Consider the following 12151-nt stretch of genomic DNA (forward strand, 5'->3'; position numbering starts at 1 on the left):
ACTGGAATGGCTAATAAGAGGACAGCTTAACTGGGATGGAGAACGAATCATTATAAATGCCCAAGACCAGGAACATTACACGAATGGCTTTAAGAAAATGGCGGGACTGAGTCAATCGGATAAGCTGAGGTTCTGAAATGTAGAAACAGAAAGTACGAGCCACTTCCTTTTACATCGGGATGTAAAAAAAAAACTCATGTCAGAACAGCTGTACACACAAAGGCTCAACAAGGTTTGTCGAGTAATCCACTGGCACATCTGCAGAAACTTCAACGTCCCAGTCCCAGAAAACTCATGGAAACACAAACCAAAAGTGATAATTGTGAACAAGGAAGTAACACTCATATACGACCGTCGAGCGGGAACAAATAAAACAGAGCATTGTGACCAGATATAGTACTTGGATATAAAAATTTTTTAAATGGCATTGCAAATTTTGGTTTCATTACCCAGAAATTTTGGATGAAACAACACAAAAATCAAGAAAATGATGAAATACCAATATTTCAAAAATTAAGTGAAAATATCCTGGAATATGAAGAGCACTGAAATTTTACAAGTGATGAATTATTGGAGCAACGGGAATGATGAATAAGAACTTTACAGAGATCTTAAAATCCATCCCTGGGAATATAACTCCAAATGAACTGCAGTGGGAAGCTGTCTGAGGCTCAGTGTCGATCTTCAAAAGAGTCCTTGGACAAAACTTTGAGAACAAAACTTCCCACCTTGGTCCATAATTTGCGACTGCCCTTAACAAAACCGAAGTGGATACTTTGAGACCTGGGAGGACTCCGTTCCACCTTCTGAAACCCGCATAAGGAGATAACAACCAATAAGACACGCACACACACAGGTGGACACTTTGAGACCTGGGGCAGAAGCATTTAAAACCAATGCTACAGTATCTACCTGGCAAAGGTCTGCCCACATGCATGCTCATATATGCAGCGACCTTTGCACTCCTCCGGTCAGCTCACTCCAAATCTGATTCATACATACTACAGTCCCCTCAACAGAGGGGGAGGGGTGGCAGAGCAGGGGGGGGGAGGTTGGAGAGATATAGAGGGGTGGAGAGAAAGGGAGGGGAGAGGAAAGGGGGAGAGGGGAGGTGTCGGGTTGTAAGGGAGGGAGAGGGGTGGGATATGGGTGAGAGAGGCAGAGGGGTGAGAGGGGCGAGGGGGAAAGAGATTCCGGCAGATGTGACGCCAGTTTAACATCTATCCGAGAGACGGCACACACAATGATGAATCACCCTGCCTGTGAAATACCGGGATGACAATTTATAGCTGGGTCCGGATTCGAACCGAGGTGAGACAGCTTGGAGGTGAGTGTGTGTACCTCCAGGTCACCCTGTGAGCCCTATGTTCTAATCAGCAGGACAATGCACAAGCCAACACCTAAAAGTTGAAAAACACCACAATAGCAATGGCAGCAAAATGCATTGACCTTTACTGGCAAAAGAAAGAAAGAAGCAAAGGTAGAAATAGGAAGAGGAAATAAAAAATTCAAGCAAGTCTCATATATTCATTACGTTTGTGCGTGGTGGGGTGTGAAGGAACCAACTTGATAAAACTGAAATGAAGAAAGAGAGAGGAATGAGAAGAGGGTAAGGGAGTGTGGGACGAGTCGTGACTGGTGAGAGATAGGAATGGATACTGGAAAGAGATGGGACCAAGGTGAGAGGAAGGAAGAAGCATGCGTATATCTTGTGGGTATTTTGCCATATTTGAGTACATTATAAATAGTTGATCTCAAAAGGCGGAGGAAGAAACAAGAGGAAAGGAGGAAAACGTAGAACAAAAGGCAAATGCATTTCAAGGCATTCACATACAGCACCAACACCAATGAGTACATTAACCACTTGCAGGGAAGAATGAATTAAAACAGAATAAAACCTCCATCAAAATGAATCCACAAGCAAGTTTACTGCAGAGACCGGGCATGTTTACTGGCATTCCAGAAGGTTGTAAACAAGGAGGGGAACTCTTGTTTTCTCACCCACTCCCCTCATGTTACCAATCACCTGCTGATGCTACAGGACTTGTAGCCAACATGAGATTTCCCAATTGGTGTGGCACATTCCAGTCGAGGTTCTGTCATTTTTGGAGGCCTGTGTGCTGAATGAGGGTTGGGAAGGCAAGGTACAGAATGTGTGACTAGAAATTGTATGCAATAAACACGTAAAAAATTCAAAAAGGCACTTTTGAACATAAACCCAGCACAATAATATGAGTACAAGAAACGAATAATGGGCTGCAGAATTGAAGGGTATTTTAGAATGTTGCATGACAATAACTGGAAGTAAAAGCTGCTTTTCAAGCTGTTGTTTCATGTGTGGTAGAAATGTAGATTTTAGAATATGAGCTCTAGGAATATATTTGTGCAGTTTTATGGGCTGAAAGGGATGGACGAAAGTTTTTGGAGAGTTGCAGGCCTCGCCTCTCCTCTCCTCTCCTCTCCCTCTCTTGTGTTCTCTGCATGGAAATCGAATTTGTCCACTGGTTGGGGATAATGAGGGGATGAGAAGTCCTACTACTTAGGCAGGGCTTTTTCTGTAGCTGAAGGTGGTGGAGGGTATGACAGGGGGTTTTCAGATTTTGATGAGTTCAGGTTATGGGCTCAGTTTTCAGCTCAGTTTATGGGCTTGATGCCAGAGGAGTCAACCCGATTGGCATAAGAATAATGATTGGAGCACAAATAATCTGGAAGACGAACTAATGTTGGAGGGTTGTTCATTCAAACAACACGGTTTACTTTGCTCCTCTTATAGCTTCAATTTCTTTTCCTTTTTAAAAAAAAAAAAAACATTAATCAGCTGTTCTTCATGAAAATAAGGAATTTAAAACATTGTTGTTGTTATGTAATTAAAAAGTTATTCGCCATGCTGGACAATATAGCTGCTAAGGCGAACTTCCATGTGGATTTAAGCTGATCGTCACCCAGATTCCCCAAAGTGATGCATCCTCGAGCATGCATTGCTGCATACTTAACTTGCCTGTGCTGGCCAAAAGGTTATTGCAGATTATGTGGAGCGTTCAGCAGGTTCTCGGAATGAGATAGCCACAATGGTCCAATGAAAGTTTTTTCAATCCATAAGTATATGAAATGAGATAGAAAAATATTTCCTAACTCATTACCTCGACTTGTATAATGTTTGATAGATAAATAATTGAACTTTATTGGACTATTGTGAGTATCTCATCCCGAGAACTCTTTGTACGTGCTTCGTATATTATCCTCAAACTGTTCGTTATGTTTTTTTTCTTTTCAATTAACCCCGAAGTATAAGCTCTTGTAGTAGCTGAGCGACAAAAAGTGACAAGAAAAAGAGCAATCAGAGATTGCAAACCCTCGCCAGGACTTGTTTTGTGTGGTGTGTTGTGTAGTGTTTGTGTAGTTTTGTGTGGTGTATTTTGTATGGGGTTTGTGTACTGGTGTGTTAATTAATAAGAGACTAAATTAGAACTGCCACTTTATAACTACTGGCAGTGATGATTGGTTCAGCCATTTCAGAGAAGATGATTTTTGAAGATTTTTTTTTAAACAAAATGGCTGCTGAATCACGTGACGGATGACATCATCAAAAAATTTTGTGAACCATTTTATCCCTAGATGGCCCTCAAAATTTTTCATCCTGATCAGATGTAGCTGTCTACATATGCAATTATGATGTCACAACAAAGGCACCTATGATGTCATAAAAAATCAAGTTCATTCCCCATGAAGAGTACTTGCTACGTGCCAAGTTTCAATTTTGTCCTTGGTGCAGCTTCAGCGATATAGAGGTCCAATTTTTTTCCGTTTTTCCAATATGCTTGGCCCACCACGTGATCTATGACGTCATGATTATCATGAAAACATTCCACATGAGTTGTCGCACCAATGATGAAAACTTTGTCTCAATCCAAAAATCGGTTGCGGAGAAAAACACAAAAGTTCTGTGCGGACAAACAAACAGACAATCAAACAAACAAACGGACTCAAATGCAATACCCTCTCCTTCGGCCTTGTGTGAAGACTGTGTGAATCTGGCCTTCATGGACGAATTGCTGCAACGAAACCACTACTGAAGGAGACCAAAAATAAGAAGAGACTTGCTTGGGCCAAGAAACACGAGCAATGGACATTAGACCTGTGGAAATCTGTCCTTTGGTCTGACGAGTCCAAATTTGAGATTTTTGGTTCCAACGGCTGTGTCTTTGCGAGACACAGAGAAGGTGAACGGATGATCTCTGCATGTGTGGTTACCACCATGAAGCATGGATGAGGAGGTGTGATGATGTGGGGGCGCTTTGCTGGTGACACTGTCGGCGATTTATTTAGAATTCAAGGCACACTTAACCAGCATGGCTACCACAGCATTCTGCAGCAATACGCCATCCCATCTGGTTTGCTCTTAGTGAGACCATCATTTGTTTTTCAACAGGACAATGACCCAAAACACAAATCCAGGCTGTGTAAGGGCTATTTGACTAAGAAGGAGAGTGATGGAGTGCTGCATCGGAGGACCTGGCCTCCACAATCACCCGACCTAAACCCAAATGAGATGGTTTGGGATGAGTTGGACCGCAGAGTGAAGGAAAGGCAGCTAACAAGTGCTCAGCATATGTGGAAACCCCTTCAAGACTGTTGGAAAAGCATTCCAGGTGACTGCCTCATGAAGCTGATTGAAAGAATGCCAAGAGTGTGCAAAGCTGTCATCAAGGCAAAGGGTAGCTACTTTGAAGGATCTAAAATACAAAATATAGTTTTAGTTGTTTAACACTTTTTTGGTTTCAACATAATTCTATATAGTGGGGCAACTTAGCATAACAATTGTGCATTTTGTGAGGAAAGCACCAAATTTGGCACACTAGTAGCCTATCATATTATGAACAGATTTGGATATTGGGCCATCTCAAATTCAGCTGCTGATGGCTGTGGCAGCCATTTTCCACTGCCATCAAAAATTTGAGATGGCCCAATATCCAAATCTGTTCATAATATGATAGGCTACTAGTGTGCCAAATTTGGTGCTTTCCTCACAAAATGCACAATTGTTATGCTATATTTAGCTAAGTTGCCCCACTAATATGTGTTATTTCAAAGTTTTGATATCTCCACGATTATTCTACAATGTAGAAAATAGTAAAAATAAAGAAAAACCCTTGAATGCGTTGGTGTGTCCACACTTTTGACTGGTCCTGTATATACATATATATATATATATATATATATATATATATATATATATATATATAAATATATAACCATATAAATATTATATATAACCATATAAATATTATATATAACCACATAAATATTATATATAACCACATAAATATTATATATATATATATATAACCATATAAATATATATATATATATATATATATATATATATATATATATAAATAACCATATAAATATATATATATATATATATATATATAAATAACCATATAAATATATATATATATATATATATAAATAACCATATAAATATATATATATATATATATATATATATATATATATATATATATATATATATATATATATATATATATAACCATATAAATATAAATAACCATATAAATATAAATAACTATATATATATATATATATAAATATAAATAACCATATAAATATATATATATATATATATATATATATATATATATATATATATATATATAAATAACCATATAAATATATATATATATATATATATATATATATATAAATATAAATAACCATATAAATATATATATATAAATATATATATATATACATATATATATATATATATGCATATATATACATATATATATGCATATATATACATTATACATGTACATATATGTCTTCTATATATGACCAAAACACTCATCTTGTATATATTGTTGTGGTTGACGAAATTCACAAACCACCATTCAGGTCCCTTAGGTGAGATATCTCTGTAAGTATATGTGTAGTTAGGCCCAAACCCGTTGTTTCGAGGGAATAAATGTCATTCAGTCGGGCTGCGACTCTTCAGGATAGCCGTTTTTCTTTTACTATCTTTATTTTGGACCAGCCGCCATTACGACCACCACCAACCACAACGCCGCTTCACAACAACAACCACCAACCACAACGCCGCTTCACAACAACAACCACCAACCACAACGCCGCTTCACAACAACAACCACCAACCACAACGCCGCTTCACAACAACAACCACGACCTTTACCGTCACAACTCGCCACCATCGCATCACCGTCATTCCCACGCCACTTGTGGGCGCCGATGCTGGACTCGTGCGGGGCGCGCACCGAGCAGCGTGTTCAGAGACATCACAGACTTTCCGAAGAAAAACGGATCAAAAACGACTCACGCCCACTTCTGTTCCGTCCTATCGGCGAGCTGGGGCGATTTGGCCCCGCCTCCAGGGCGTTGGAGTGAGGACGCTATATGCAAATTCATGGATCAAAAAGCATTCACGCCCACTTTTCCTCGGTCCAATGGGGAGCCAGTTAGAGAGGTGAAGGGTCGGAGGCAGAGGGTCAAAGGTGGGGGAGCGAGGCCACGGGGGATATAAACGGCCGCGCTCGCCAGGCAGTTGAGTTGGCAGTTGTGAGTTCGGAGGGGAGAAGTCAAGAGTGAAGAGTTGGGACGAGCCAAGAGAGGAGACGGAGAGGGCGATTAGACGGAGCTGTGGAGAGGTGGCGGCGGCGAAGGCGGACGAGGGGGGTGCTCGCGTCGGTGCCGGGAGCTGCAGAGGGAGAGGCCAGCAATGCGACCGAGGTCAAGGAGGAGACGCTCGTCGCGGGACCCGAGACAGGGTGATATCCGCCATCCCCCGAGCATCAACAACCCCCTCCTGTTCCCCCCCGTGCTGAGATAGTGCGACAAGGGGGCCCCTTTCCCACCCCCTACCAGACACTGTCCACGAGGCCCGCAAAGTTGAGGCACCACCGCCGCTCTGCGTCTCATCATCAGACGGGTAGGCCCGACACGGTCTCGGCCCCAGGCCCGCCTACCCCCCTCATCCTTGAGGGTGGTTCTTTTCTTTTGCTTTGGGAATATGTGTTGTCAGCGCCGTCTGTGAAGTAAAATTGTATAAGTGTTGCCGTGTGCTCGGTAGTCGGATAGCTCTGCATTGTGTTTCTCTTTTATATTTGCTTTTTGTGTAATATTGCATTGTCTTCTTCTTTTACATGTGCTTTTGGTGTAATTGTATATGTGTGCTTTCCGTTCATCGCGAAATAAATGTGAATTATGTTGAACTGTTTTCCCGCTTCGCTTCGTCTTTTCTTTCATTGAATCTCCATCTTGCTTCACGTAAAGGGTTGGTCGTGGGCTAAAACGCCCGATAATTAATCGAACTGTCGAGGCCGACGAATAACACCGCTCGGTTATCCCGATAGTACGGAACGGGTCGCTTAAAGTGGCCCGTGTCCGAAGTCGACCTACGGCGAGGTGCGATCGCCCGGTCTACCCTCCGTGTGGGTACTTAGGTAGGTCGAATTTGGCGAGCAACCCTATCCCACGCGGGGGCCGATTGGCACGATCGTGGTGAGACCGAAAGGTCCACCCGTGACTAGTTCCCGGCGTTAGTCCGAGAGGGTCACGACTGGATTGTCCGTCCGGTGGGCGACGTGCCGCGATTCGAGTTACGTGGCCGTCCGCACGCCGGCGGGCGCGAATCCGCAACAATATGTATGTATGTATGTATGTTCCCCAAATACAGCCAAAACAGTGTAAGATAGCACAAAAATTTTAAGGTCACCATCCTCACCATCCTCTTGTGGTGTGAAGTATCAAGTTTCATGAAAATCGGGCAACAAAAAAAAATTATTAAAAAATCAATTCCCGATTCAATCAAGTATTCTTCGGGAGAATTTGGTCAACGCAAACAACCTCAGTGGTATAGTTCGCTGGAGCTATCTTTTCTTTTTTCTTGAAATGATTTATTTTAAAATCTCAAACATTTAGTATAGACAAAGAACAATATATTTTTAAGCATAAAATAAACCGCCATTTTCATCTAAGACATCTAAGACGCAATAAAATTGTGTTTAGAAGATTACGCACAACAATTTCTTCGACTTTTTTTCACCGTTATCTTTTTCATGTTGACATATATATATATATATATATATATATATATATATATATATATATATATATATATATATATATATATATATATATATATATATATATATACACACATACATACGAGCAGGGTGTGCTTATACATCAAGTAAGCATACGAACCGTGTTTCCCTCCCCATTGTCTGGGGTCACTCACCTGAATTTGGTTTTTCATTTATTTATATTTTAATTTACCGACGCTTTCCTATGGTGCTGTGATTTTTTTCTGGTGTCTCAGCTTCGATATCCATCGGCACACAAAATAACCGTGCTTCCCCATTGTCTTCGGTCACTAAACTGCATTTTTTTTCATTTATTTATATTTTCATTCATGGATGTGTCCGACGATTCTGTGATTTTTTTCCCAGTATACTGGTTTTGCTATACATCGGCATGCATAATTTCAGTTTTCTACATCACCTGGAAGGTCCCAATCCTAAATATCAGTCAGTCAGTCAGTCATTGAATCACTGGTTAGAAAGAGCTTTATTTGATATATATATATATATATATATATATATATATATATACATATATATTATTATATGATAATGATAATGGTATTTGATATATGATAATGAAACGGGAAGACCAAAAAGGAACCCGAAGAAGTAAAGAGCAAAGTTGGAGTCATCAGGAGGAACCTGGATAAGATTCAGATTTCAGCCGCTACTCCACAACCTTCAAACACTCATAGTATGGGGTTGCACAGAATCAGGGCATTGTATATGTATGTATGTATGTATGTATGTATGTATGTATATATATATATATATATATATATATATATATATATATATGTATAATACTCTGATAATTTACACCCCTTGACGTGTTGAATGGGTGTGATCTTTCTAAATTGATAGACACCAGTAAGCAAGTTTACAGTCAATATACCAAACTGCAAGAAAAAAAAAGACACGTTTGTTCGGTCAAAGTTTGTGAGAGAGCTGGATGGGATGAACAAATTTACACTTCAATTACACTTGCCTGGTTTGCCATTCCCCTAGAGAATGCCTGCCTGGGAAATCTGGCACTGTCATAAAATGGCCACATGAGAGGGGGTGTTGTATTTGCTCACAGGGAGGCAATCAAAGCCACATTATGACTTTTTCTTATTGGATTGTCGACTGAAATAGTGAAGCAATTGTTTGGGTGGATAACTGATCATGATGGACAAACACATTTTTTTTCCTTCTGCTTTTGAAAATCTTGTTCCTGGAAGTCATCCCTTCCATCCACACTTCAGTCTTGCATTACTCAGTGCTTTGGTTGCTTGTTCTTGATACAGATCGATTCCGACGTTTGTGTTACTTTATACCAATTAACATCATGCAGTTCTGTGCCAAATGTTGTGTTACATCATGTGATATCTATTATGTGATAGCAATAACTTTAAATTTTTGGGGATTACAGGACATTCATCACACGATGTGATTTGACATTTTGTGATGGGTTTTTTAGAAGGTGATATTCATAACATCATGTGATTTTTATTTTTTTTGCATTTTTACTTTATGTCTTTCCATATTCCAAGCTCTGTGCCTTTGTTCATCCAGTATCAATTTTAGGCTTTTATTGTTTATATTGCCAAAATTTGAAATTTCTCTCAACATGCATGCATGTGTGCATTGTGTCTGTGTGTGTTTGTTTTTTTGCCTCTGCACCTATAACTAGAAGGGCACTCGGTAGAGTGTATACCTCTGCCAGGCTGTATTGTTTTAAAAACATACCGTTTTATCCCCATCACTCAATGGTGAAGAATCAGTTTTTTTTAATTCTCAGATCCGGTTCCAGATTCGGATCTTCAGCAAAATGGAATCAATTCTTCCTTGTTACCTACTCGACCTGTCCACCAAGTTTCGTCCGAATCCATCCACAACTTCTTCATATATCCTGCTACATGTCGTTTTTGGCCCAATCTCTCAATGGTGAAAAATCACTGAAAAATTCGTGGATCCAGATCCGGATCTGGATCTTCACCACAATGTAATCATTTCGTCAGTGTCACATACCCAAGTTCTCCACCAAATTTCGTTTGAATCCATCCACAACTTTTTAAGATATTGTGTTCACAAACAGAGAAACAAACAAGCAATCAGACAAAGGTGAAAACATAACCTCCATCCACCTTCGGTGGCAGAGCTAATATAATCTATTGTGTGTAATTATTTTTGTTTTTGTGCACTCTGAAGTGAGACGTTTTCTATGAGTCTCAATTAATAAACATGTGATGAATCACCAGTCATACACCCCCCACAACAATAATGCTTCTACATAATTAGAATTGTTGTTTTTCTACAACATTGAGGCTCATGGAGGAGCAATGTGACAGAGGGTATGAACTAACAGTGGGAAAGTGGGGCAAATCTTGGACACAATAAGCATGGTAATGAATGAACAGGAGAAGAGGATAGAGTGGAAGGATGGAAACACTGCAACCTGCAGTAAGTGTTGTTGGGTTAAGAAATGGTTAATGGGGGTAGTAATGATTGGGGGTGGGGGGGTGTGTGGTTAGGATGGGGGATGACATGAGATGGCAGTGCAACACCTATTTGAAGCCCTTGAGGGAAGAGTTGGATAGCACAGCCTCTGGAAGGCAGTTCCATGTATGGGAGAAGTAAGGAATAAAAGAGTTAATCTCTACGTGTGGATTCAGCCTTGATAGAACATGTTTCACCAGGAGTGGGTTATTGGAAGAACATATTGATCCTGGAGTTATTGGAGAGGGCTGAGAGAACAGAGGTAGCTAAACCAGAAAAGCAGTTGTTTTAAAAAATAGAGGACATTGACCTGTCTCTGATATGAGAGTAACAAACACAAAGGGGGAAAAAAAAGCAAAAACAAAGCTAAGAATCAATTCCTTTAATGTGTGCTCTTACTTTCTCCAAGACATTCATGGTGGTGAAGAATTTGTGCCAGAAATTGAAAAAGTTCGTCAAAACAGCAGGATCAGATAAACTGAGGCTCTGGATATTTGCTGAATGATGAACACGTAGACAAATATTTTAGGATAATTATTTAATGTATGAGTTTTATCAGGTAAATGTTATGACTTTAAACAAACATTCTACAAAATCCTCTTCCGATTTGCCATATATATTGTGAGGCAGTCAGTGAGTCATTGGGATGAGATTAAAACATCAATGACTGACATGAATGCAACTGCAATATTTTTCTACCTGGTCTCTTAACCCCAGAGCTTAAGATGAAGATAGATCAATAAAATGAGTGACGGTTCTGTTTAAATCTGTGGCTGAAAATAAAGAAAGAAAGAAATTTCCACATAGTCCTTTAAGTCAATGGCTTAACAATAACATGGATAAATATACGGGTGATAATTCTCTTAACACGAAGTCAACTAAACTACCATCCTTATTTTATTCATCTATCTCTATGTTAAGTCATGATGGAATTACTCATGAACCTTTGTTATTTACACACACACACACACACACACACACACACACACACACACACACACACACACACACACACACACACACACACACACACACACACACACACACACACACACACACTTCTGTGCATGATATTTAACACCATTATCATTTCATAAACTTTATTTCACCAACTTGATGCTCCAGTCTTCCTTACAAGTATCATAATAATATTTTCATCTCTGAAGCAGTGATGAGAAATGTGGAGTAATTACATGGTGGTTAATTAAAATGTTATGGTTTTTCATTTCCCAAGATTGGATAAGTACTTTGCTCTGTTTTTGTTCCATGATCTTCTCACTTATCTGCTTCCTTTGTGCAATGCACAACTTTTCCTCGGTCTGTTTTAGAGAAAAAAAACAAATCCTAACAACTTCTTTTTGAAACAAGTCACACCAGAGTTTACCTGTTTAGATTCTCCTTCATTAACGTATATTTTGGAACTTCTTTAGAGCCTTTGATGGTAAAAACAACGGTTAGAGTTTATGGAGAAAGCCACCCAGTCCGTCTGCACGATAATTTAGCTGGGAAGTTTCCAAAAGTAATGTTCACAAGGATCCATGATC

The 12151-nt window shown here is 39.6% G+C and overlaps 1 protein-coding gene across 1 annotated transcript in view; it reads right to left on the reverse strand.

The window, feature by feature from the left end:
- Positions 1–1231: 1231 nt before the first annotated feature.
- The window catches only part of C12H2orf81 (chromosome 12 C2orf81 homolog), a 67499-nt gene continuing 56579 nt past the window's right edge, over positions 1232–12151 (reverse strand). Inside the window, exon 5 of the mRNA XM_085848085.1 lies at positions 1232–2120. Coding sequence (XP_085704211.1) covers positions 2100–2120 — 21 coding nt within the window. The 3' untranslated portion in view covers positions 1232–2099. The remainder of the gene's footprint in view (positions 2121–12151) is intronic.

The sequence above is a fragment of the Eptatretus burgeri genome, chromosome 12, assembly GCF_056783735.1.
Source record: "Eptatretus burgeri isolate ZD-2024b chromosome 12, Ebu_testis_v1, whole genome shotgun sequence".
Lineage (NCBI taxonomy): Eukaryota > Metazoa > Chordata > Myxini > Myxiniformes > Myxinidae > Eptatretus > Eptatretus burgeri.